Here is a 27801-nt window from a genome sequence, read left to right on the forward strand (position 1 = left end):
CATTAGCTGCTCTTCTTTGTACTTCTTCTATAGTAGCATTAAATCACACTGTACAATGATTATGTTTTCTTCCTCGTTCCCCAGACTGTATTTTTTAATCTATCTCTGGGCCTAGTGTAGGCTGTATCATAAAGTTGAAGCCTAATATTTATTGAATTAATCAATGAAGTCATAATGTATTTACAGTCATTACCATAGAATTTAGCATTGATCTCTAATTGCTCATATGCATTAGTTTTAACTCCAGTCATATGTAAAGTGTCCCTAGTATACCATATAACATTTGTAAGCCATTTTTATTTCAGATTTGCCAAGGACAACTTTCATTTACTTGTTCAGAGCTCCCACTGGTTAATATAGTGTTTATTATTGCACAAGAATCATACTTTTCAAGTTCTCACTTATACACAATCTTAATAATTAATAATAAGAAATTCCTTTAAAGAATTTGGTGGTGAGGGTAGAGAATTACTGAATAAATTCTGAAGCTTTAAAAAAAACTAAGTAGTTGTTATTTTTGAACATTTACTATGTGTCCAGCACTATGGGACACAGCTTCTGCTGAAGTACAGTCTTTCCTGTTGTCTAGTAGCAGTTACATTCAAGAATCAGCTGTAGGTACTGATTAATTTACAAGGTCACTGAAATTACTATTGCAACATGAAAAGGATTCATAAAGAAACACATTTTGGTATAAGTTTAAAGACATTGTTTTAAGAAAAAATTAAGTCCAGGCTCATGTTTTGTTTTGTTTTTTAAATCAGGTATGTTCCAATTTATCAAATATTGAATGCCTACCATATGCTTAGCACTATGCTAAGTGCTTGAGGATTCATATCATGGGTAGTAATGATCCCACCTTACTCTGGTATTAGTGCCCCTTTTATGTGACTTCATAGAATCCTGGACTTAACAGTATTATAGCACTTTATACATTGAATTGCAGTTGTCTGTTTACTTAATCATCTCTCTTAATACATTTTAAGCTCCTTGAGGACCACAGTCATGTTTTATTCACCCATGCAGTGTCATTACCTAACATTTTATTTTTTATTTTTTTTTTGCGGTACGCGGGCCTCTCACCATTGTGGCCTCTCCCGTTGTGGAGCACAGGCTCCGGACGCGCAGGCTCAGCGGCCATGGCTCACGGGCCCAGCCGCTCTGTGGCATGTGGGACTCTCCCGGACCGGGGCACGAACCCGTGTCCCCTGCATTGGCAGGCGGACTCTCAACCACTGCGCCACCAGGGAGGCCCCTTAACATATTTTTAATACCCAGTTAGGGTCTACCTTGTTCTGGGATAATTTAAGAGAAAAACTAATTTTCCACTGAATAGATCTGACCCTTCTCTTTATACTTATCACAATGCATTTCAACATATTATATAATATGTAAGTTTTACATTTTATTTTGTATAGATCATATATTAGATTGGCTGTTTGTTGGGAAGGAACTATAATCTTATCAATAATTTTCCTCCAAATGACACTTTAGGATAGGTAAATTCTGGGAGCGTTTCTATTGAAAGCTACTATCATCCATAGCACATGAATATTTAAAAGTTTTAACTAAAAGTATCCATTTCTTGGTATAGGTGACCTATCTTCTCATGGACCATCAGCCTCAATTTCTTCCTCTTTTAGATCTTGACATTTATCAAAAAAAGTCTGTAACTGGTCCACTGTCAACAATGCTGGTTATTACTTAAAATAACAAAGCATGTGTCAGTATAGTACTGAATACTTTAGGCCCATTTGTTCCTGAGAGTCTACAATTAAATCACCATCAAGAATATTTCTTGGGGGCTTCCCTGGTGGTGCAGTGGTTGAGAGTCAGCCTGCTGATGCAGGGGACACGGGTTCGTGCCCCAGTCCGGGAAGATCCCACATGCCGCGGAGTGGCTGGGCCCGTGAGCCATGGCCGCTGAGCCTGCGCGTCCAGAGTCTGTGCTCCGCAACGGGAGAGGCCACACAGTGAGAGGCCCGCGTACCGCAACAAAAAAAAAAAAAAAAAAAAAAGAATATTTCTTGTTTTTGTATCCCAGGACTTTTGTTAATATTATCTAGCCAAAGCTTTCTTTTCTAAGCCTTAAATCTTCTGCCTAATCTGACTCACCAGTCTCTAAAATATTAATTTCACAAAAAAAAATACAGAATGCATATATTAAATTAAATTGTTTATTAATGTATAAAATGTTTATTATTACATAAAAACAAATGACATTAGATAATTTTTTAAATTTTTTTAAAAATGGGCAATTAAATCACAAAAGAAGACTGAACGAAAACCTGTTCTATCTAAAATACTCTGATAATTCTATATAGAGTATATACGTTACTTTTATTAACAATATACATAATACTATCACATTTTGTAAATTGGTAAAATAGAAGAAAACCTGATAATGTAATACAAAAATAAAGTAATTCCAGCCTTTAAAATACAGAGCAAAGCACTGCCTGAATATTTCTGGTTAACTAGCTTGGATTTGAATTATTTAAAGTCTTTGGACCTTAGTTTTCTTTTCTTATAAAGTGATATAGAATCAGTGAGATGAGAGGATTTCTAAGGAATTTTATAAATTGAAAGATGAACTTTACTCCTGCTTAACAAACATCAATCTCACCTACAAGTAACTTTCTTACCCACCCAGAGAGGCAGAGCTGTTGAGAGTGTGAAGTTAAAAGTCAGACTGGAGCTGTTTACAAGCTGTGTGGTCTTGAGCAAGTTACTCAGGGCTTTAAGCCTGTTCTCTCAGATGTAAAGTGGGAAGTTGTGAAAATTAAATGAGATAATGAACGTAAAATGCTTAGTATAATGCAGGGCACGTGAACAGCCCCTAAATCTATCTGGGTTTCTTTATCTATCTCCTTTTCCTGCCTCTTATTTAAAAGGAAAAGCTGGATCTCTCTGCCTGTACTGTTGGAATCACTTTTCTGTTACCACATTTCTTTCCCCTTCCTGCCTCTAAAAAATTTTTTTAAAAGAAAGTGACAATTTGGAAATTCCCTGGTGGTCCATTGGTTAGTACTCCACGCTTCCATTGCAGGGCCCATGGGTTTGATCCCTGGTCGGGGAACTAAGATCCTACAAGGTGCGTGGCACGGCCCAGGAAAAAAAAAAAAAAGTGACAATTTTTGATGTATTAACTACCTTTTAAAAATATCTAAATTAGGTGAATTTTTACTTAAGTGTAGCCTTCTGTGGAAAAAAAATTCCCACCATAGTCTTAGTTGAAGAGAAAAGTGAATGGACAAACTTATTTTATTTCTTTAATATGGCTTTAGTACTTATCTTGAACTGTATCTCCTAAACTACTCTCACTTCTAATCCTTAAATGTAAAGTAAAAAAGCAAACTAATAAAAGCCAACCTTAAAAAACACCTTGGTTTCGAATATACTTCAGAGAGTTGTCAATAATTTAAAAACAAGAGGTAGAGGAAACAGTCAAGACATGGATATAAAAGTTGATACGGGAAAGGGATGATCAAGGGGGAGTCACGATGGGGAAAGAACTAGGCAGATGTCGTTATTTAACCAAAGATCTAGAAGCTAGGTGATCTAGACAGAGGCCAAGGAATCAGTAGTTTATTTTACTCAAGAGCAAACAGGGGGTCTTCCCTGGTGGTGCGGTGGTTGGAAGTCTGCCTGCCAGTGCAGAGAACGCAGGTTCGATCCCTGGTCTGGGAGGATCCCACGTGCCGCGAAGCGACTGGACTGGACCCGTGTGCCACAACTGCTGGGCCTGTGCTCTAGAGCCCTTAGGCCACAAATGCTGAGCCTGTGGGCCACGGCTACTGAGGCTCGCATGCCTGGAGCCTGTGCTCTGTGGTGGGAGAGGCCACCGTGGTGAGGGGCCCGCGTGCCGCGGCGAGGGCTGGCCCCCGCTTGCCGCGGCTGTAAAGTGCCCGCATGCAGCAGCGGGGACCCAATGCAGCCAAAAATAAATAAATTTTAAAATTTATTTTTTAAAAAAAGAGCAAGCAGGAAGTATTAGAGAAGCGGAGGAGGATCATTAAAATAAAAAGGAATAGCTAGATCTTGGATATAGAGTTATATATATAAGAATCCCGAAGCAGAACAGACCAAAATAGGTCTGTTTCTAGGAAAGTGCGGATTTATTTACAGCCCATTTTTATACTTTCAAATTTCCTGTCTGGTTAAAAGTCATCTTACTATTTAGAACCACAAGAATGGCCCTGAAAGCATGTGCACTCTCACTAGCATCTCCTCCTGCTACTTTCAGATCCTAATCTTAGTTATGCTGATGAAAAGCACAGATCTTCATAGGATCATGTACTCAATGTGGATTTGCCAAAATGATCTGCCCAGTTTAACTGTACAAGATTAAATGGAATTACATGGAGCAAGGTAACATACGAGATAGAAATTAGGGGTATATGTATTTTTGCCAATGGACAGGTGAGAGAAGAATAGTTTAATCAAGGGTTCATGGAGAGTGCTATTACAACTAATAACTAACAAGAGCTGGACTTGATTGCTTTGCTAGTAATGGAAGAGGTACTTGTGCAGAGTTTAGGAATGGTAAACCACAAAACTAGAAATAAGAGGAGTTTCCAAAAACAGGAAGTCAACTAGTATCTGCTGTCAGAGAAAATGTCATGAGAGGTCTGTGCAATCAAAACCATAGATCCGGGCTTCCCTGGTGGCGCAGTGGTTGGGAGTCCGCCTGCCGATGCAGGGGACACGGGTTCGTGCCCCGGTCTGGGAGGATCCCACGTGCCGCGGAGCGGCTGGGCCCGTGAGCCATGGCCGCTGGGCCTGCGCGTCTGGAGCCTGTGCTCCGCAGCGGGAGAGGCCGCAGCGGTGAGAGGCCTGCGTATCGCAAAAAAAAAACCACCATAGATCCATACACAGTTGAGAAGTGTGAAGTTGACTGGTAAATTATTATAAAAATCAAGAATAGGAAAAAAGTATAATAGGGAAAAAATCAATTTAATTCACACATCCTCTGTGACTCTGCGATGACAGAAGGCCTAATTAAAAAGTCTATGGGGCTTCCCTGGTGGCGCAGTGGTTGAGAGTCCGCCTGCCGATGCAGGGGACACGGGTTCGTGCCCCGGTCCGGGAAGATCCCACATGCCACAGAGCGGCTGGTCCCGTGAGCCATGGCCGCTGAGCCTGCGCGTCCGGAGCCTGTGCTCCGCAACGGGAGAGGCCACCACAACAGTGAGAGGCCCGCGTACCGCAAAAAGAAGAAAAAAAAAAAAAAGTCTATGGAGGGGAGAAGACTGTCAAAACAGCGCACAGATCACACACCCCAGCCCCGGAAGATGGGGAACTGCCTCAAGTCCCCCACTTCGGATGACATCTCCCTGCTTCACGAGTCTCAGTCCGACCGGGCCAGCTTTGGCGAGGGGACTGAGCGGGATCAGGAGCCGCCGCCGCCATATCAGGAACAAGTTCCAGTTCTGGTCTATCATCCAACACCTAGCCAGACTCGCCTAGCAACTCAGCTGACTGAAGAGGAACAAATTAGGATAGCTCAAAGAATAGGCCTTATACAGCATCTGCCTAAAGGAGTTTATGAACCTGGAAGAGATGGATCAGAAAAAAAGATCTGGGAGTGTGTGATCTGTATGATGGACTTTGTTCATGGGGACCCAATTCGATTTCTCCCGTGCATGCACATGTATCATCTGGACTGTATGGACAACTGGTTGATGAGATCCTTCACATGCCCCTCCTGCATGAAGCCCGTTGATGCAGCACTGCTTTCGTCCTACGAGACTGACTGAGCCAGGGTCTCTCATCTGACTTCAAGTGAACCATCATTTTTGGTGGTTTTGATCTTTTGTCACTGAGCCCAAAAAGCCAGGGATTAGGGATTAAGATCATGCACAAAAGTTTCCTAAATATTCCTGAATGGCTGCAGCTGTTGGGGAAAAGTATGTGATATTTTAGAAACTTAGGGGGAAAAGTAGGAAGGTATTTTTATGTAAAGCCTTGACCCAGTGTTCAAGAATATAATTGTATTTAGATCTTGTTATTGCTCCAGTACATAGGAATTGTGTAAAGTGTTAAAGCAGCTGTATAAGTTTAAATTGTGTATGTCGAAGATTAGGAAAAAGATAGTGGTTGTTTTTCCTAAATGAAGTAATTTTCTTCCCCCCACCCAAATTATTTTCTCAAGTTGCTGGCATTTGGGTCAAGGTTTTATTAAAAGCTACATTTTACAACACTGGCACAAAAAAAGTAGTTTTAAGCTTGTTTGTACAGTTCTTTTATCCACTGGAAATGGAATTCATTGCCTTAGGTCTTTTTAAATAGTGTATTATTATCATTGGGGCTGGCTCTATGCTTGAAAACCACTTTATTTATAACCTGTTATAAGTGCTATATCTGTTTGCAGTTAGGAAATGCAGAATTCAAAGTGATCTCCTAGTGTGTAAGCAAGCTGAGATGCACTATCCCTTTTCTATAAAAAAATGAGTTAATGTGTCAAGAAACCAACTCTAGTAAAGTGGGATTTAATATTACCCTTTCTTATGTGTTTCACCTAATTATTTTGGTTGTTAATATGGTGATAACTAAAAGTCAAGGTAAATTTCAAACATTAAGAATTCTGATTTATTGAGCTTGAATTATGCCACCATGCTTATGTAAAAATGAAAGTGGCACCATGGTTAAACTGAGAAAAGTTTCTCAGTTGTAACAATTTTGATTTATTCTTTCCTGTGACCTCCTTCCCTGTATTGTAGTGCTGAGGTTATTGAAGTTATGTAAAACACATCTCTGTTTCTGTTTCTTGGAAGAACAGTCCTGCTAGTTGACTGACAATTCTAAGCAGGGAGAATTAAGATAAATGTGTTTCATGTTTTGCACACAAATGCAGAATTTGTATAACCACATGACTTCATAGTTGTGATCTCAAAAAAGAAGGAATTTCTCTTTTATCTTTTTCTTGCAGTTAATATAAGAACACTGAATCTCTAAGCTTCTGAAGTGTTAGAAGTAGAGATGGTCTAGTAAGGATGTAGTTGTAATGTTTTATCCATTTAGCATGTGTTTATTTTTCTTAATGTACTCAAAGGTGACATATTTGTTCAACTCAGTGATATTACAGCTAAAAAAATCATTCATTAGCAAAAGGAGAAGCAATCTCAACCAAACAATCAGAAATGTTTCTTATTATTTTATATTGAGTTGAATATTTGACTTTAACACTTTTCTACATATAAAACACAAGTCTCTTGAAGGTTCTTCATAATTGCATTATAGAAGAATTTAGTATGTCATAAGCACTTAAAGATTTAACATTCAACTGTAGCAGTATCTATGTTGGTTAATTTTCTTATAAGCCCCACAATGAGTTTGAGAAAAATGGAAAGAAATTAGATTATCAGGTTCTGTTAAATTGTTACATGTATCTTGCTTAAGTTTTTGTTCATTAATTTATATCCAATTACATAAAGCAAATTTGGAGGAAACACCTGAAGTTGTGCAATATTTTCAGAGATATTACTTTTTTCTATCTCTGTGTTTTCTACTTAAACATGATGTCTGTCATCAAGTAGTATAGTCACTTTCTTTTTTCTAGATTGTTAAATGAACTTTTTTTTTTAAATCATCTTCTATGTTGCTGTTAGTCTTTATTACAAGGCTTCTTTCACAGAAGTTTGGCAGTAATATTGAAAGAACCAGGATTGAGCTGAATGCTTTTTTTTTTTTTTTTTTCGGTGCGCGGGCCTCTCACTGCTGTGGCCTCTCCCGTTGCAGAGCACAGGCTCCAGATGCGCAGGCTCAGCGGCCACGGCTCACGGGACCAGCCGCTCAGCGGCATGTGGGATCTTCCTGGACCGGGGCACGAACCCGTGTCCCCTGCATTGGCAGGCGGACGCTCAACCACTGCGCCACCAGGGAAGCCCCTGAATGCTTTTTTTTTTAAGGTACTTTGTATTCTTTAATTTTGATCTCCACATACCATGTTAAGAACTATCAATTTTGGCTTTTACCAAGTGAAATAAAGTTATATTACAGTTGCCAAAAAAAAAAAAAAAGTCTATGGAGGGCTTCCCTGGTGGCACAGTGGTTAAGAATCTGCCTGCCAATGCAGGGGACACGGGTTCAAGGTCTTGTCCGGGAAGATCCCACAGGCTGGGAAGCAACTAAGCCCATGCGCCACAACTACTGAGCCTGCGCTCTAGAGCCCACGAGCCACAATTACTGAGCCCACGTGCCACAACTACTGAAGCCCATGCGCCTAGAGTCCATGCTCCGCAACAAGAGAAGCCACCACAATGAGAAGCCCTCACACAGCAAGGAAGAGTAGCTCCTGCTCGCCACAACTAGAGAAAGCCTATGCACAGCAACGATGACTCAACACAACATCAAAAAGTTTAACTGAACAAGAGAATTTGCCCCTGCCTCTACCCAAAGTCTGGAGACAGGAGTTAGAACAGAGATATAGTACTAGAGAATATTAAAGGAGACACATACCTTCCCTTTGGTCAAACAAAAGTCCATGGCTCATACATCTCTAGAGTTCCAAAAGACTTTAGATGACAAAAATATTTTACACACAAGGTAGAATTTAGTAAATTGCTAAGGAAATTGGTACAACCTATAAAGAAACTAGAGATTCCCTTTCCTAGGTAATCCTTTTTGTCCCAACACAGACTTCTTCCTTGTTGGTCTTGGTCCTGAGATAATAATGGCATATGATACGATATGGGTACCAAAAAGTATAAAAACCCTTTCTGCAAATCACAGTAAAAATAAGCCCCACTAATAGAATAATACACTTATAGATACTTTTGACTGATTGCCAACTTATTATAGACTGGCAGTTTATTATTATAGGTCCCTAGTTATACACACCATTTATCTGTAGTAGAAAATATTCTATCCAGATATTAAATTTATTTTTGGTTGAAAGTATATCTAGAGGGACTTCCCTGGTAATCCAGTCATAAAGAATCCGCCTTCCAATGCAGGGGACGCGGGTTCAATCCCTGGTCAGGGAACTAAGATCTCACGTGCCATGGGGCAACTAAAGCCCACGTGCCTCAACTAGACAGCCCATGTACTGAAACTGAAACTACAGAGCCCACGTGCTCTGGAGCCCGTGCACCACAACAAAGAGCCCATGTGCTCTAGAGCCTGCGCACCACTAGAGAAGAAAAAACATACATGCTACAACTAGAGAGAAGCCCATGCGCCGCAATGAACAGCCCACACGCCACAACTAAAGATCCCGCGGGACTTCGCTGGTGGCGCAGTGGTTAAGAATCCGCCTGCCAATGCAAGCCACATGGGTTCAGTCCCTGGTCCAGGAAGATCCCACATGCCTCAGAGCAACTAAGCCTGTGTGCCACAACTACTGAGCCTGCACTCTAGAGCCCGCAAGGCACAACTACTGAGCTCGCATGCCACACTGAAGCCTGTGCACCTAGAGTCCGTGCTCCACAACTAGAGAAGCCACCACAATGAGGAGTCCACACACCACAATGAAGAGTAGCCCCCGCTCGCCACAGCTAGAGAAAAACCGAGCACAGCAATAAAGACCCAACACAGCCAAAAATAAATAAACAAATTTATTAAAAAAAAAAAAGATCCTGCATGTCTCATCAAAGACTCCACGTGCCACAAGACCTGACACAGCCATAAAAATAAATAAAATATATTTTTTTAAAAAAAGAAAGTATATCTAGAATTCCATGGAATGAACTGTGTTTATACTCTAGTTGTTCCAAAGAGTTCACAGGGGCAGGAAGATGCAAAATAAAGTGATCATTAAATATGAATGCATAAAATGGCCCTAAAAATCTCAGGGTCCTTCAAAAGTGAAATGTTAGAAGTCCTTATGAAGATCTAATGCAGCAGTAAAAGTAGGCATATCTTGTTGGAAAAAGCAGCTTTCTAGTTTTTCCTTACTTATATCCTTATAGATTCCTTAGGGCTCAAGTTTATAAAGAACTACAGAAACTCTAACAACCCAGCAATTAGTGGTACAGAATAATAGTTTTAATGCTGAACAGGTTTAATAGAACAAGGGCACAATCTTCCATCTTATTTCCTTATCAAGCAAATGCAGGAACCCCTTCCTTAAATTTTAGTAAGTATTCCTTTAGGGCTTCTAGTTTTACACCAACAACTGAAGAAGTGCTAATAGATTTTGTGGTAAGTCAGTTATCAGTCACTGGGTCAATCAGGAGGGAAAGTGTCTCTGACTCTTATAAAGAATGTACTCATTGGGTACTTTGCCAGAGTAAAGCAGCGTCTAATTTAAAGACCCTCAGAACTGGAAAGAAAGTTCAACAGGAATATAGGAAATAGAACTGAGAGGATTATAATGAGGCAGATACAAATAGCCCAAAGACCCAAAAGATTCCTGGAAAACACAGGATTTCTGTCTAAAAAGGACTTCACCAAATGTAACACAAGGTCCTTGATTAGATCCTGGTTTGAACAAACCATCCATAAAACCATTTGGGGGACAAATGGGAAATTTGAATATGGACTGGGTATGAGATGATATTAAAAATTATAGATAACTTTGTTAGATGCAATAATGGTACTGTGATTTGAAAGGGAAATGTTCTTGTTTAGAGATACATATTTAAGTATAAACAAAAATATAAAAATAGATAAAAAATAATATGTCAAAACTGTTAAAAGTAGGTGATGAGTACAATAGGAACACATTAAATTAGTCTCATCATTTTTCTGTAAGTTTCCAATTTTTCATAATAAAAAGTATAAAACAGTGCTACTGTTTCAGTTTGGTGGTCACTATAGAAAATAATACCATTTCCCCCTAGTGACTGGCCACGAGGATAGTTGTTTCCATTTATCCCTTCTATAAAAATAGTACTACCAGGAATTCCCTGGTGGTCCAGTGGTTAGGACTCATTGATTTCACTGCTGAGGGCCCAGTTTCGATCCCTGATTGGGATACTAAGATCCTACAAGCCACGCAGCACAGACCAAAAAAAAAACAAAACAAAACAGGACTACCTTGTAAAGAATGGTGTTTTTTTTTTCTTCTAGGAAAATATTTATAAGTTTGGCCAATATCATCATGTACATAATAACATCATGCCCCTAAATTCCTTTGCTCTTTTATTCTTTGATGCACCCACCCACTTAACGAAGTCCCAAATCTAGGATAACTAACTACCTTCACCAGGCCTACACTCTGATGAATACTCCCACAGAAAAATGACACAAGTGGTATATTCATGTAATAATTACCATCCTTAACACTGCATAGTGATTCTTAATTTCTCTAGTTAGTCCTTTCTCCCACATGCTGTAAAGACTACTTCAAATTTTCTTTCTTCAAATCTGGAACCAAACCTTCTTACCCCTCCTCAGTCTCAGTAAATGATCTTGCCTTCCACATTACAGAAAATAGAAACATTGAAACAAAAACTTTCTCTATTTCCTGCCATCAAATCTATAAACTTACCTGTAGCTCTACTCATAGTCTATTCTTTCCCTCCTTTACAATGGAGAGGTCTCTTTTTAAACCAAAGGTCAATCCCTTTTACCTGTGAAAATGTTTATCCTTTCTCACCTTCTTGGAGGCTTCTAACATTATCTCCTCTCCTGAATTTTCAACATTTCTCTCTATTGAGTCCTTCAATATTTTAACATTGTCAAGTCTCTCATATTAAACAAAAACAACCTTCCCTGGATTCCACACTCTACTATAGCTATGAGCCATTATGTCTGTGCCTCCTCACAGACAAACTGTTGTTTGTCTGTCAAAAGTTGCCTATCATCTATTTCTAGTATCTGAGACCCCAAACATTTCCTAACCAATTCAATGAGGTTTTTTTTCTGCTTCCACCATTCTCTAAAAGATATCAATGAAATCCATATCCCTAATGAACACTTCCCCCCCAAGTGTTCTTATCTTATTCATCTTTTCAATAGCATTTAACAATTGAGATCTCCAATTCTTCTTGAAACACTCTCTCCTTGTTGGTTTACATGATACCATATTCTTTAGATTTTCCTTTTGTTCTTTTCTTTCTGTCTCCTTTGCCAGTTTATACTCCACTAGTTGATCCTTAAATGTTGGCACTCCTCAAATCTCTGTCCTAGGCCTTCTCTTTTCTTCCAATTCCACATTTTTCTTGTAAATCTCATACTCTCCCTCTCCCTATTTGTACACAAAACTTATTCCAGTCCTGAACCATTTAACCAACATTTCCACTTGGAGGGATGCCTGAGAAGCAGCTCTAACAGTTCTAAAAGTTCACATCTTTTTTCTGTTCCAGTGTTCTGCGTTTCGATAAAGAGCATCATCATTCATCCAGTTGTTCATGCTTAGAACCCAGAAATCATTCTTTCGTTTTTTAAATTAAAGAATAATAGATTTACAATACTGTATTATTTTCAGGTATACAGCAAAGTGACTCAGTTACACATGTTTTTTCAGATTCTTTTCCATTATAGGCTATGATCAGATATTGAATATAGTCCCCTGCTATACAGTAAATCTTTGTTGTTTTTCTATTTTACATATAGTACTGTGTATCTGTTAATCCCATACTCCTAATTTTTCCCTCCTCCCCGCTTTCCCCTTTGGTGACCATAAGTTTGTTTTCTATGTCTGTGAGGCTGTTTCTGTTTTGTAAATAAACTCATTTGTGTTATTTTTTAGATTCCACATATAAGTGATATACAGTATTTGTCTTCCTCTGTCTGACTTATTTCACTCAGCATGATAATCTCTACGTCCATCCATGTTGCTTCAAATGGCAATATTTCATTCTTTTTTATGGTTAACATTCCATTGTATATATACACCACATCTTCTTTATCCATTCATCTGTTGATGGACACTTAAGCTGCTTCCATGTCTTGGCTATTGTAAACAGTGCTGCTATGAACATAGGGGTGCATGGACCTTTTTGAATTAGAGTTTTTGTTTTTTCTGGATATATGCCCAGGAGAGGAATTGCTGGATCATATGGTAGTTCTATTTTTAGTTTTTTAAGGAACCTCCATACTGTTTTCCATAGTGGCTAAACCAATTAACATTCCCACCAACAGTGGGAATATTAATATTCCCATATATTAATATTTCTCCACACCCTCTCCAGCATTTATTTGTAGACGTTTTGATGATGGCCATTCTCACCAGTGTGAGGTGATATCTCATTGTGGTTTTGATTTGCATTTCTCTAATAATTAGCAGTGTTGAGCATCTTTTCATGTGCCTGTTGGCCAGCTGTATGTCTTTTTGGAGAAATGTTTATTTAGGTCTTCTGTCCATTTTTTGACTCGGTTGTTTGTTTTTTTGATATTAAGTTGTATGAGCTCTTTGTATATTTTGGAAATTAACCCTTTATTCATCACATCATTTGCAAATATTTTCTTCCATTCGTGGGTTGCCTTTTTGTTGATGATTTCCTACACTGTGCAAACGCTTTTAAATTTGTTTAGGTTCCATTTGTTTATTTTTACTTTTATTTATTTTGCCCTGGGAGACTGATCTAAGAAAATATTGCTGTGATTTATGTCAAAGAATGTTTCCCCCTTTGTTTTATTCTATGTAATGGTGGCCTCGTAGAATGAATTTGGTAGTGTTCCCTCCTCTTCAATCTTCTGGAATAGTTTGAGAAGGATGAGTTCTTCTTTGTATGTTTGGTAGAATTCCCCAGTAAAGCCATCTGGTCCTGGACTTTTGTTTGCAGGGAGTTTTTTTGTTTTTTGGGTGTTTTTTGTTTTGTTTTGTTTTTTACAGATTCTATTTCATTTCTAGTAATCAGTCTGTTCAAATTATGTTTCTTCTTGATTCAGTTTTGGCAAGCTGTATGTTTATAGAAACTATCCATTTTTTGTAGGTTGTCCCAATTTGTTGGCATAGGAGTTTTATGGTATCGTGTCTTATATTAAGTCTTTAAGGCATTTTGAGTTTATTTTTGTGCATGGTATGAGGGAATGTTCTAATTTCATTGATTTACATGCAGCTGTCCAGCTTTCCCAACATCACTTGCTAAAGAGACTGTCTTTTCTCCACTGTATATTCTTGCCTCCTTTGTCAAAGAGTAATTGACCATAGGTGTGTGGGTTTACTCCAGGGTTCTTTATTCTGGTCCCTTGATCCATATGTGCTTTTGCACCAATACCATGCTGTTTTGATAACTGTAGCTTTGCAGTATTGTCTGAAGTCTGGGAAGATTATGCCTACAGCTTTGTTCTTTTTCCTCAGAATTGCTTTGGCAATTCTGAGTCTCTTGTGGTTCCTTATAAATTTTAGGATTATTCTAATTCTGTGTAAAATGTCACAGGTAATTTGAAATGGACTGAATTAAATCTGTAGATTGCTTTGGGTAGTATGGCCATTTTAACAATATTAATTCTTCCAATCCAAGACCACAGGATATCTTTCCATTTCTTTGAATCTTCTTCAGTTTCCTTTATCAATGTTTTATAGTTCTCAGTGTATAGGTCTTTCACATTCTTGGTTAAGTTTATTTCTAGGTTGGTTTTTTTTTTTGATGCAATTTTAAACACTTTTTCTTTTTACTTTCCTTTTCTGATATTTGTTAGTATAAAGAAATGTAACAGATTTCTGTATACTAATCCTGCTACCTTACTGAATTCATTTATTCTAACAGTTTTTGTGCGGAGGCTTTAGGGTTTTCTGTATAGAGTCTTGCATAGAAAGACAATTTTACCTCTTCCCTTCCAATCTGGACACATTTTATTTATTTTTCTTGTTTGACTGCTGTGGCTAGAAGTTTCAATACTATGTTGAATAGAAGTGGTGAGAGTGGGCATCCTTGTCTTGTTGCTGAATTTAGCAAGAAGGCTTTCAGCTTTTCACCATTGAGTATTATATTGGCTACGGGTTTGTCATAAATGGCTTTTATTATTTTTAAAATTTATTTACTTATTTGGCTGTGTTGGGTCTTGGTTGTGGCATGCGGGATCTTTCGTCGCAGTGCATGGGCTTCTCTCTAGTTGTGGCATGCGGGCTCTAGAGCACAGGGGCTCAGTAGTTGTGGTGCACAGGCTTAGTTGCCCTGCAGCATGTGGGATCTTAGTTCCCCAACCAGGGATTGAACCTGCCTCCCCTGCGTTGGAAGGCAGATTCTTAACCACTGGACCACCAGGGAAGTCCCATAAATGGCTTTTATTGTTGAGATGTGTTCCCTCTGTACCCATTTTGGTGTGAGTTTTTACCATGAATCAATGTTGAATTTTATCAAATGCTTTTTCTGCATCTATTGAGAAGATCATTTGGTTTTCGTCTTTTCTTTTGCTGATTTGGTACATCACATTAATTGATTTGCATGTGTTTGAAACATCCTTGAAACCCTGGAATGAATCCAACTTGATCATGGTGTATGATCTTTTTTATGTATTGTTGGATTCAGTTTGCTAATACTTTGTTGAGGATTTTTGCAACTATATTCATCAAAGATATTGGCCTGTAATTTCTTTTTGTGGTGTCTTTGTGTGATTTTGGGTATCAGGTTGATGGTGGCTTCATAGAATGACTTCGGTAGTGTTCCCTCCTCTTCAATCTTTTGGAATAGTTGGAGAACAATAAGTTCTTTGTATGTTTGGTAGAATTCCCCAGTAAAGCCATCTGGTTCTGGACTTTTGTTTGCAGGGGGTTTTCTGGGTTTTGTTTTTCGGTTTTTTTTTTTTTTAATTTACAGATTCTGTTTCACTTCTAGTGATCAGTCTGTTCAAATTATCTTTTTTAAAAAATTAATTAATTTATTTTTGGCTGCCTTGGGTCTTCATTGCTATATGCAGGCTTTCTTTAGTTGCATCAAGCAGGGACTACTCTTCGTTGTGGTGCATGGGCCTCTCATCGCAGTGGCTTCTCTTGTGGTGGAGCACGGGCTTCAGTAGTTGTGGTACACGGGCTATAGAGTGCAGGCTCATCAGTTGTGGCGCATGGGCTTAGTTGCTCTGCGGCATGTGGGATCTTCCCAGACCAGGGCTCGAACCCATGTCCCCTACATTGGCAGGCAGATTCTTAACCACTGCGCCACAAGGGAAACCCCAAATTATTTTGACTCAGCTTTGGCAAGCTGTATGTTTATGGAAACTTGTCCATTTTTTTCTAGGTTGTCCCAATTTGTTGGCATATAACTATTCATAGTATTTCTTATGATTTTTTTGTATTTCTGCAGTATTGACTATTAATTCTCCTCTTTCATTTCTTATTTTGTTTACTTGGGTCTTCTCTCTTTTCTTCTTGGAGAGCCTGGCTAGAAGTTTGTCGATTTTGTTTATCCTTTCAAAAAACTGGCTCTTGGGGCTTGCCCCGAAGTCCAAAACACCTTAATGTTATACAAGGGGCAGGGAGACACACACTAGTGGTACACTGTTTAGCTACAGAATAAGGTTTACTGAGAAAAACTTAGAAGTGAGAAATAGCAGAATACACACATTCTCTCAGCTATCATTATCTCATGGAAATGCATATTCAGTCCAGAAACAGACCCAATGCAGAAAGTGCTCCAGGAGAGGCGCACCCTTCCCAACTACACAGGAAGATTGCGAATACCTAGGTGACTAGTAAAGGACTTCCAGGTCAGGGATATGGCCTTGATAAAAAAAAAAAAAGGGAACGTCTAAAGCTCAATTTTGGAAAGTTGTAAAACAACCACTCATGACAGCCAGAGACGTTGTTTTCTCAATTGAACTATCCTACCCCTGTGGAGAAAAAAAAAAAGAGAGAGAGAGAGAGAACAAAAAGAACGACTAGGCCATCAAGAGACCAAAGTCTATTTCTCTCATTCATTCATTCATTTATTTATTTATTTTTGGCCACACAGCATGGCTTGTGGGATCTCAGTTCCCTGACCAGGGACTGAACACGGGCCCTGGCAGTGAAAGTGCCAAGTCCTAACCACTGGACTGCCAGAGAATTCCCTATTCCTCCTTTTAACTTAGGACTCTACAAGATCTGATATCTATCTCTTGAGCCTTACATCATGCCTCTTGAGCCTTACATCATGCCTCTTATTTTCTATGCTTCAGTCACATAGCCCTTCTTCAAATTCCTTAAAAAGTTAGGTTATTTCCCTCCTCAGGGCTTCTGCACACATGTTCCATCTGCTTAGTTAACCGCACCACCCCCCCTTTTTTCCTGACATCTTCAAATAGGTTATAAGTCCTAATAAAAGTACTCACAGCATGTTGTAGGTACCCTTCACAGAGTGTATCTCAATAGAAATGATACCTACTTATGTAATTATTTAACATCTGTCCCTTGTCAAACTAGGAGGTCCTTAAATGGCAGGAACTATAGCTGCCTTGCTCAGGCTGCAGTCCTAATACTTAGCTAAGTAAGTACCCAGTCATAATCATGCTCAATAAATATTTGTTGAATGAATGAATAAAGTGTGGACTTAAAGAGATCAGGTAAAGTGAGATGACTTAGCAGTATTTATTATGTAGCAATAATTCTGATTTTGTGGTTCTTTGGCCTTAGATTTTTGAGGAATATGGATAAATCTGGGCCCATACCTAGCACACATCTAGCTTAAATATGGGAACAATACAAACAAACCCTTGCTATAACTAACAGGGGAGCAGGAGAGCTAGGGCTATACAGTATTCTTAAATAAGCAAACAAATCATTATTTTACACTACTTTGTGCAATTCACTGATTAAAGTGTTGAAGGAAATACAAAGTCAGATTCCTGACTTCAATAAGCTTACTTTCATTTAGAAAAATGAGACACATTTACATGGAAAGAAAATTGTTAACTAGGTACTCATCAATAAGGGCAAAGTAAGGACAATATGGCCCATAACAAGTAAAGGAGGAAGGGTAGAGTAGTGATCCAGAGCCTTAGCTGCATATTTAAATCACCTGGAAAACATTTTAAAAATACTGTTGCTCAGGTCTCACCTCTACACATTCTGATTTAATTGAGTTGGTGTTGGGCTCTGGGCATTGGTATTTTTTTAATAGCTCCGTAGGCAGCTCTAGCATACAATCTGGGTTGAGAACCACTGATTTAAGGAGAGAAGAAGTAGCTTTACTGAAGAGTTAGTATATAAAATGTTTCTTAAAAGATAGGTGAAATCTGGATAGGCAAAAAGGAGTGAGAATGTTCACATAGGGATTAGGAGTAAGAAACAAAATGGGAAAGCATAAAGTGTGTATGGGGATGGAGGACTATTAATGAGTAGACAGATCATTATGGCTGAAGCAAAGTGTTGACACAAGGGGATAGTAGAAAATACCTTGCATTTTTATCCTCTAGGCACTGGGTGCTACTAACATTTTTGCAATATTATTGACCTGATCAGAGGAGTATTCTGCCACAAAAGTCTAGAGATAAGTTGATAAACTCCTGTATTAGGTGGCAGCTGTAAAAATGGAAGCATTGAAGAGATAACAAGAGGGATGAATCAGTAAGATTTTTTTGGCAAAGCCATAAGTGACATGATAAAAAGAATTTAAAGTCACACTGATAACTTAATAATAGAAACACTATCATAAAGACAAATCTTGATTCTTTCTCTAAACTCCTTTAGCCCTCAAATGTAAACATCCATCATTAGCAGTCATCCTAGTTCTAACATTAGGGCTTATCTTTTTTTTCCTTAGAAAGAAAATAATAAATACATTTTAATGCAGTAATCTCTGAAAATGGAGTTGAGACCTAAATAAAAAAAAAACTGATTTTAAGTAACAAATTGCTAATCCATTCCACCCTAAAGAATTAATTATTACCTTCATAATTTGATGGTTAAAGAATATTACGCTAAAATTTTTTATTTTGAAGCAGATCATAAGACATCTCTAAATCAAGCTCCTTTAGTTTAGAATAACAGTAGCTATTTCTATATCATACCTTGTATTTGGTCATGGTGCTAAAATGATTATTCCGAAAGAACACACAAAGTTCTCCTTCCTGAACCGTTGAAGTTAGTTCACATAATCCATGGTATGTCAGTTGAGTGGCTGTGTTATTTAGAAACTGCTCAGCTACAAAGCCTAGGAACCAATGCATAATATTAGATGGAAGAATAATTTCAAAATTTTAAAGTTTTTCTATTTACATTGTGTTCCAATTATGAAGAAAGGCCAATCAAAATAAGACTCCTCCTACTATAACATGATGGCCCTAAATTGCCTAAATTGGAGATTTTTTTTCTAATTCTGCGATGGAAGATGTGTCTATAGACATTTCCAGGCTAAAGAAACAGTTATCTGAAATTCTTTTTATCAATAAATGTATTTACTTATACCACACCTTCTTCCGCAAAGGATTTCATGCGCCTTGCAATAGAAGAAACACACACAATAAAACTAAAACCCAAAAAAACAATAAGAAGGTAAAGGTTAGCAAAAGTCAACAACTACTTCCCCAATGGATAGGTGTTTAGAAATTAAAAGTAGCCTCAAGAAATTGAGTTGCTTAAGATTTTGACAAAGATCCCAGATAATTTTCAGTTCACAAACTGCTCAATTCTTGCCTTAAAACTAAAAGTAGGCATAAGACTGAACAGAAAACAGTGGGGTAACTGATAACATTTTTATCCTAATCTCCTCCAACATATGCTACTCATTATGTAGATATATCAAGTTCAGAAATAGAAATCATCTCTTCTGTTTTCAAACATAATGAAATATAAAGAAACCTTCTGGGGTTTAATTTAAAAGCTATACATACAGTTGATCCTCATTATTCACACGGGTTCATATACGCTAATTTGCCTACTATCTAAAATTTATAACTCCAAAAATCAATACTTGTTGCACTTTCAGGGTCATTCCTGAATATGTGCAAAGCAGCAAAAAAATTGAGTCACCCAACACACACATTCCCCACTGAAGTCAAAATAGGCAACAGTGTGTCACCTTCTTGTTTCAGCTCTCATACTGTGAACAAATTCATTTTCACATTCTATATAGTGCCACATTTATCACATTTTGTGAAATTTTTGTGCTTCTTTGGAGTGATTTTTACTGTGTAAAATGGCCCCCAAGCATAATGCTGAAGCTAGTGTTCCTAAGCACACAAAGGTTGTGATGTGCCTTATAGAGACAATGCATATTTTTGCAGCTTCAGCCGGGCATGAAGCTGTTGGATATGAGTTTAATGTTACTGAATCAATAATATATATTAAACAAGGTGTCCCTAAGTGCATGGACTTATATATACTACCAAATGTAAAACAGATAGCTAGTGGGAAGCAGCCGCATAGCACAGGGAGATCAACTCCGTGCTTTGTGACCACCTAGAGGGGTGGGACAGGGAGGACAGCATATATGTGGATATATGTATATGTATATGTATAGCTGACTCACTTTGTTATAAAGCAGAAACTAACACACCATTGTAAAGCAATTATACTCCAATAAAGATGTTAAAAAAAAAATAAGGTGTCTCTCAACAGAAACACACGAAAAACAAGGTTATGTATTGATAAGTTGATGAAAATCTTGTGACCAGAGGCTCACAGGAACCTAATGTTGTGTTTCCCCTATGAGCAGTGGTTTGGTATTCACTAATTCAGTGTTCACAGCAACTTTATGGAACATAACTATCAGTAATAATGAGAATCAGTTGTATAAATATTTTAAAAGCCTATATTTCTCTCTTTCCTTCTTCCTTCCTCCTTTTGCTCCCTTTCTTTAAAAAGGAATAGAGGGGAGGAGAATGCTCTAAAAAGTTTTGTAAGTGAGCAGGGAGGTGCAGATATAGGGAGTAAAGATGAATCTGTGTTAATAAACTGATGACTCAACAAAAATTTGAAAATAAACTTGGTAGAAACTTGGTAGGGCCAGAGGCAGCTGCATGATATAGATTTATTCCACTCCCTCACTTTTAGTGTCAAGCCATAGCACTTCAAGCTGCAAAGTGGTTGTAAAAAGTTACCAATATATCACACTATTCCAAGGAATTGGTAATGTAGGATGGGAAGTACAAAAAGTTATACAGAAGGCCACAGCCAAAGGAAATTTATAGCTCATTTGCAACTTCCTGGCTTTATACATTTAGAAATAAGACCCCTCCTAAATTATTATCATTACTTTGCTAAATGCTAAGTTATTGAGTAGAATGTATTAGTTATATACTAAAGCATTTTCTCTTATATAGCATTTAAAAAGTAAGCGTTATGCCTGTGCTGAGAAGTACCACTGCTGTCTATAATATCCATGTAACTAAACACTTCCTTCAGAAAGATGTTTCTAAATGTCCCTCCCATACCTCATTCATACAACATACTCTCTACAAAACCCTTTCAAAAAGATACAAAAATTCAGTGGAGATATAGCACAATGTTACTTTCATGTATGCAATTCAAAAATTTAATACTAGAAAAGTCTTTCTCAGCTGCTTGTTTCTAGAGAACAGGACATGGATTCAGAGAGAATAAGTGACTTGCTCAAAGACATTAAAACTAGTTATGGCAAAGTGAAGACTGGAACTTAACCGGTATTAATTTATAAAATGTAGTGCTGATTATCATAAATGCAAACTGAACTCTATTTCTCCCCAAACCATAGAGCATAGACTAATTTAGACTTAGAGAGAAAAATGTTTCCTAATTCTTCTACCAACTTGTAAACAGTGACACCTGTGTGATTTTAGTGGCATATTCAAAAGCCTAATCTAGTCTCAACTTTTCATAACTAAACAAATTATGGAGTTTCAAAACATAATATCAGAGATTACTTATTAATTACAAATGGCAAAGGGCATCTTTCCAACAAAAAAAATCTGGTAAATATCACCTTAATCCTATTTGAACATCACCAACAATGGGATAATCAGACATCACGTGCCACCTGATTTGATGCACTAGGAAAGACACAATGTCGCCTATGTAGTATTCCCAAGGAAAATATATAACCCAAATCTACTAATGAGGAAACAATCAGATGAATCTAGATTGAGGACTATTCTATAAAACAACCAGCCTGGACTATAAAGAAAAGTAAATACCACAAAAGACCAAAAAGAAAAGAAAAGAAAAAAGGATAGGGATCTTCTGTTCTAGATTACAGGAGACTAAATTGATATGATAATTAAATGATAATTGATTGAAACTTACACTGAAAAACCTTGAAAGCTATAAGGGGCATTACTGGGACAACTGGGGAATTCTGAATATAAACAGTATATTAGATAATAGTATTGTATCAATGTTAAATTTCCTGAGATAACTGCATTGTGATTACATAGGAAAATTCTTTGTTCTTAGGAGACAAATATTGGAGAGTTAATGGATAAAGTGCTATAATATTTGCAATTAATTGTCACGATTTAGGAAAAAAATTGTGTGTGTGAATACAGAAAGTAAAAATTCAATATGCTAATAATTGGTGAATTTAGATGAAACATATATATGTACAAATATGTATATAGATACATATATTCATTGTGCTATTCCAATTTTATGGGTTTGAGTTTTTCCAAAATAAAGAGAAAAGGAAATCAATATTATTTAATCAAAAATAATATGAACTCAAACTATAATCTTCAGCGTTTATGACACATAATAAAAGCTCAGTAAGTGAGCTCGAATAAGTGAATATGCTGGAATAATTTCCTTAAGCATGTTTTTTTTTACCTAGAAACAATTGTTAAAGAAGAAATTATTCCTGAGAGATCTTCTGGAATTAAATGACCAGTTAGCATGAAGTCTGGAAACTGGTACTGTGCTATTTTTTTCCTTGTTGATTTCTGCTGCCATGCCACAACCCATCGTTATAACTTGATTCAAAAAAGTATTAATATCCAAAAGAGGTAGCAAGTAATAAATATTCTATGTACCTGTAAAAGTTCTGTACTTTTACTTACAAGGTATTGCCACCAGAAAAAAATAAATGTTCTCTGAAAGAAGTTGAAAGAATATCTAATTCTATTTGACTATTAACTAAATAATATTTCTTTTTCATCAAAAAAGAATGATAGTAAACATATTTCTTGTATTCCGCACCTTATGGAGATGAAATATTTGAATTTTTAAAAAATCATCTCAGATCAAAGTTTAATAATTTTTAATAAAGAAAGATTAGAAATAAACCACTTTGGGATATTTTATGATTCAGGAGGAAAGTTACAGTTGTAGGCTAAACAGAAAAAGAAAGCAGACTACTTTGGTTGAAAAATATACCCAAGAAAATATGATGAATAAAATGGAAAAAAGCTAATTGCTATATTATATAAGAAAAAATGTCCATTGTGGCCTTTTATTTCCTTAATGATTTCATAGTGCCTTATACAAGTAGCCATTGGGATTGAATACTTATTTCAAGCAGACTACATATTTGTAATTTCTTATAAACAAAAAATGAGTTTAGCTTTTTAATTGTACTGAATTTCATATATAATTTTTCCTTGACTATGTATGGAAATATGATAAGCAGAATTTCACCATTATGAAATTTATATATCAAAGAATTAATCAGCTCTGATATATATTACCTGAAAATTCTATACCACTAAAGAGGAAGATTCCTACTTGCTTTTACCAAGATATTCTTCTCAAGTTATCAATTCTATACAAATTAGCTACAGTTTTTTATTATCCCAGGGATTCAATACCAGAGAAATAAAAATAATAGTTGTAAAACCACGTTGAGAAAAAGGAGTGATGAAGGGACTGTTTTTTGGTTGTTGTTCATTCTGCTAGTGTAATAAGTCCTACCCCTGTTACACTGCAGCCTAGCTTGGTGAAAATGCTGTCAACATTAGTGTTTCCAACAGCTTCTTACCTTATAAATATATTCATCCAAATATCACTTATTGGCTATCATTCCATCTGTTAACACTTTCTGGACCCTACTGTTCTCTCAATTACTATTGAATACCATACTGAAAGTTACTGAGAAAGTAGGAATCCACAGATGGATACTTTCTTTATAGCCTGCTTTCTAAGAATACAGTAATGAGAGCTTGGATAAAGAATGGAAAGTTCTAGTGAGTGGAATTTTGTCAACTGAGGGAAAACATATTTTGTAACAACTTTTGTTGCTCCTCTCTCCCCTAAAATTTAAACTTTGCTGCCTTAGGTTGTAGTGAAAGAGGCGTCACACAAATCAATGATCAATATTGCTGAATATCTGTGTGTTTACTGCAAGTAAAAGACTAGATGAGCCTCAACTAACACACTGTGTATTTTCCTGCTACTGGCCTCTTGCATAAACATGTTAAACTTCTGGATAATTGAGTAGTGTAATTAGTTGGGTTCTTATTAATCAATATAGTATGAGATTCACGTACACATCTTCTTTTATATGTTCTTAGGTACTCTTGTAGTCACTTGGTTTTAATTTTTTAAAATGTAGTGACGATAATAAATTTTTATTATACCTCATGTGAAAGAACTGTGTGTCTGCTTCTCACGATTTCTCTTTCTTTTGTTAACACTTCAAACTGAGGAGAACAGCAGTCTCAGTATTTGTGTATATTTATGAAAAAGTGAAGTGGGTGATGGTGAAGTTATACCCAAATGCTATGGTTCCTGATAGCACTCTGGTTTCAAATCTGCTCTTCCCTTCACTGACTGTAACACAGCTTAAAAAACAAACAAACAAACACAAAAAAAACACTTCTATGCTGATGAATTTAGCAATTTTTAATTTTAGCTAAGGATTAGGGAAACTGATGATCAAAGGTGTACTCTGATCCAGAATAGAGCTTTAATATACTATTTTGTACTGAAATATAAGGTAGAGCTCTACTAAAATGAACACTTGAGTACCATAATATACTTCTCAGTCAACAGAAGTGTTCAAGATGAATTAAAAAGTTCCCTCAGTACTCCCAAGTAGTAACCCTTTTTTAAAAGAGTAATTATCAGTAACCCCTGGGTAACTGATTATATCAAAGATAGCAAGTGATTCCAAAGACTTTTATTAGAATCCAGGAGTGATTTTACAAAACAAATAAAAAGGGTTCTAGGAAAAACCTTTCACTGGTACCTCTATGAATAATTACTTCTTTTAATTCTCATAGGTAGAATCACTTTTATTTTTTAGAAGTTGTATTTAAGACATTTAAAAGACATTAAATTTTAAGACAAGTTACTTTGCCAAGAATAAGTCAGATAATAGCAACACTCACCCACCTTCACTAACCAGCTCACTGTTGTCTGACTGCTTACAAGAGATGATCTTCTCCACTAGCTGGTTGTAGCTGCAGTTACCAACAGCTTTTACAATGTCATCAATCTACAAAACAAATGACTGTCTCACTAATCATGATAAAATTAAAAACAATAACAAAGAAACCCATATAACTCTTGAGGGTTTTATTCTAATATAATACTAAATATAAAAGTATTACTTATGAAAAAAGAAAATCAGCACTAAAATCAACACCCAACAGTTTCCAGTTTTGTTTATGGTTCACAATAACATATTATGAACAATATTGCTTAGCCATATTTCAATTATGCAATAACTAATAAAATGGAATTAGTATATGCAATTTTATTTCTTAAGATTGTAAAGCAAGGCGGGCTTCCCTGGTGGCGCAGTGGTTAAGAATCCACCTGCCAATGCAGGGGACACGGGTTCGAGCCCTGGTCCAGGAAGATCCCACATGCGGTGGAGCAACTAAGCCCGTGAGCCACAACTACTGAGCCTGCACTCTAGAGCCCTCGAGCCACAACTACTGAGCCCGCTGGCCTAGAGCCCATGCTCTGCAACAAGGGAAGCCACTGCAATGAGAAGCCCGTGCACCGCAACAAAGAGTAGCCCCCCGCTCACCCCAACTAGAGAAAGCCCAACACAGCCAAAAATAAATAAATAAATAAAATAAATTTTTAAAAAATTTATAAAAAAGATTGTAAAGCAAGGCAAATCTAAAAGATGTTAATTTATGGGATAAACAGAGTTTCCCATTTTATTTGTTACTTAGTTTCTAGCATAGTGGAGATATGAGCAGACATAACTAATGTTATTTCCCTAAACAAAAGTTAATATATATTAATAAGGGAAAATATTTGCCTCATGATTCTTATTTGATCTTTGTCTGTGAAGGTACAGTAGAAAAATAAATTCAAAGTTTTAAGGTATAAGAAAATAAAATTGGGCATCTCTACTCTCCTTCCATATACTTTGCTTTTACTATTGAAGCAAAATAGATATCTGCTGTCTAAACTTACTTTGATTGCCCTCCCATCCCTAAAATATATTTATTTGTAAATTATTTACATGTACTTTATTATTTAATATATTAACACAAATTAATACAATGAAATAAAAAATGAGAGGCCATGTTTTTTTTCCACATCCAAATGATCTTCATGAATATCTACTCTGAATACCACAAGAATTGACAGATCTGCACAATAGTAAGGACAGTGGTTTTCAAACTGGGAGCTTTTTAAAAAGCTAAAAGAATTCAAAACTCAAGTTGTTTCTCAAGTGCCTAAGTTTTCATTCCACTGCTGCCTAGCAAAGTTTAAGAACAACTTCTCTAGGTTATAATTTTTTGTTGTTCCTGCAAAATTCAAGGATGGTAAAAGCCTCTTAACCATCCAAGTGGGACTGACGGTTGGCTGAAGATCAGTTAATTGAATAAATTAAAGCAGGAAACTGTGGAAAATGTTACATACATATCTTAAACAGTTCATGTTAGCTTAAAACACACAAATGTATTCACTTGTCAACCTTCTGATACAAAGCCAAATAAGGCCGTTTCTTTGAAAGTGGATCTTTTGGCTATGATTCTAGGTAAATGACACAAAAGAATATGCCTTTCAGTTTTCATTTATTTAAAATGAAAACTTAGACCCTTAAGAAGCAGTGTGAGAGCACAATCCCTTTAAATTTTCATTATTTTTTGTAACACCTTTACTGATTACAGCAATTTTCTTTAGTGACTCAACTTCATTGTCTTTCTAAAGAACTGAATTTTCAATCCTAAGGAATCCACAAAAATACACCTAGAATAATAAATACATGATCAATATATAAAAATCAGTTGTACTACTATAGACTAGCAATGAAAAATACAAAGATTTCAAATTTCATAGGCAGGATCTCTACATTAATATTTCATTCAATTAATTCATTTGGATGCCTTTTATGCACTACTATGCACCAGGTGCTGTTAGAGAAACTGAAGACTCAGCAGTGAATAAAATAGATGGTCTATGCTTTCATAAAGTTTATATTCTAGAGAAAGGACAAACAATAAACCAAATAAGCAAAAATATAACATACTAGGTAGTTGTATGCAGTGGTATGCAGCTGTTCTTTCCATTGTACTATAGCATTCCATAGTATGAATATACTATAATACATTTATTCATTCATCTTTTGGTGGCTATTCAAGTTGTTTTCAGTTTGGGGCGATGACAATACTGCTATGAACATTCCTGTACATTTATCCTGTTTCACAAATCTAGTTTCTCTAGGGAATTTGCCTTGTCAAATTCTTGAGTCTTATCCTCAACTTTACTAGATAACTCCAAACTGCTTTCCAAAGGAGGTAGTCAATTTACATTATCATTAGCATGGAATGAAAATTCTCTATACTGCATATCTTCTCCAATATTTAGTATTGTCAGACTTCTAAATGTCAGCCATTCTGATGGGTGTGTAGTCGTATCTCATTTAGGTTTTAATTTGCATTTCCCTGACGACTAGTTCATACGTTCACTGGTCATTTGGGTATCCATTTTTGTGAAGTGTCTCTTCAAGTCCTTTTTGAAGAATTTTAGCTTTGTTAATCGTCTTTATTATATATTTACTTTCTATTTTAATACTTTTGCTCTTAAGATAGATATAAAGCTCATTAATTTTCAGTCTCATTATTCCTTAATATTCGATTTTAGGGCTTTAAAAACCCCTTTAAAAACTGTTTTAGCTG

The 27801-nt window shown here is 36.6% G+C and overlaps 2 protein-coding genes across 5 annotated transcripts in view; one reads left to right on the forward strand and one right to left on the reverse strand.

Annotated features, from left to right (window-relative positions):
- MINDY2 (MINDY lysine 48 deubiquitinase 2) overlaps nucleotides 1-27801 on the reverse strand; it is a 115798-nt gene that overhangs the window by 48934 nt on the left and 39063 nt on the right. For 3 of the 4 annotated variants that reach the window (XR_004485807.2, XM_049705994.1, XM_004274678.3), the window contains exons 5-6: nucleotides 25049-25151; nucleotides 18817-18959 (exon numbers count right to left, since the gene is read on the reverse strand). The exons of the other annotated variant lie outside the window; for it this stretch is intronic. Coding sequence is in view for 2 of the 3 variants with exons in the window: in XM_049705994.1 (XP_049561951.1) it covers nucleotides 18817-18959; nucleotides 25049-25151 (246 nt within the window). In the remaining variant the exon portion in view is untranslated. The remainder of the gene's footprint in view (nucleotides 1-18816; nucleotides 18960-25048; nucleotides 25152-27801) is intronic. 4 annotated transcript variants of the gene reach the window in all.
- On the forward strand, nucleotides 5235-6046 carry LOC101276601 (RING finger protein 11-like). Its single transcript, XM_033437017.2, has one exon. It carries the CDS (start codon nucleotides 5238-5240, stop codon nucleotides 5757-5759), a length of 522 nt encoding a protein of 173 aa, XP_033292908.1. The 5' UTR covers nucleotides 5235-5237; the 3' UTR covers nucleotides 5760-6046.

Source organism: Orcinus orca, chromosome 2 (genome assembly GCF_937001465.1).
Source record: "Orcinus orca chromosome 2, mOrcOrc1.1, whole genome shotgun sequence".
Lineage (NCBI taxonomy): Eukaryota > Metazoa > Chordata > Mammalia > Artiodactyla > Delphinidae > Orcinus > Orcinus orca.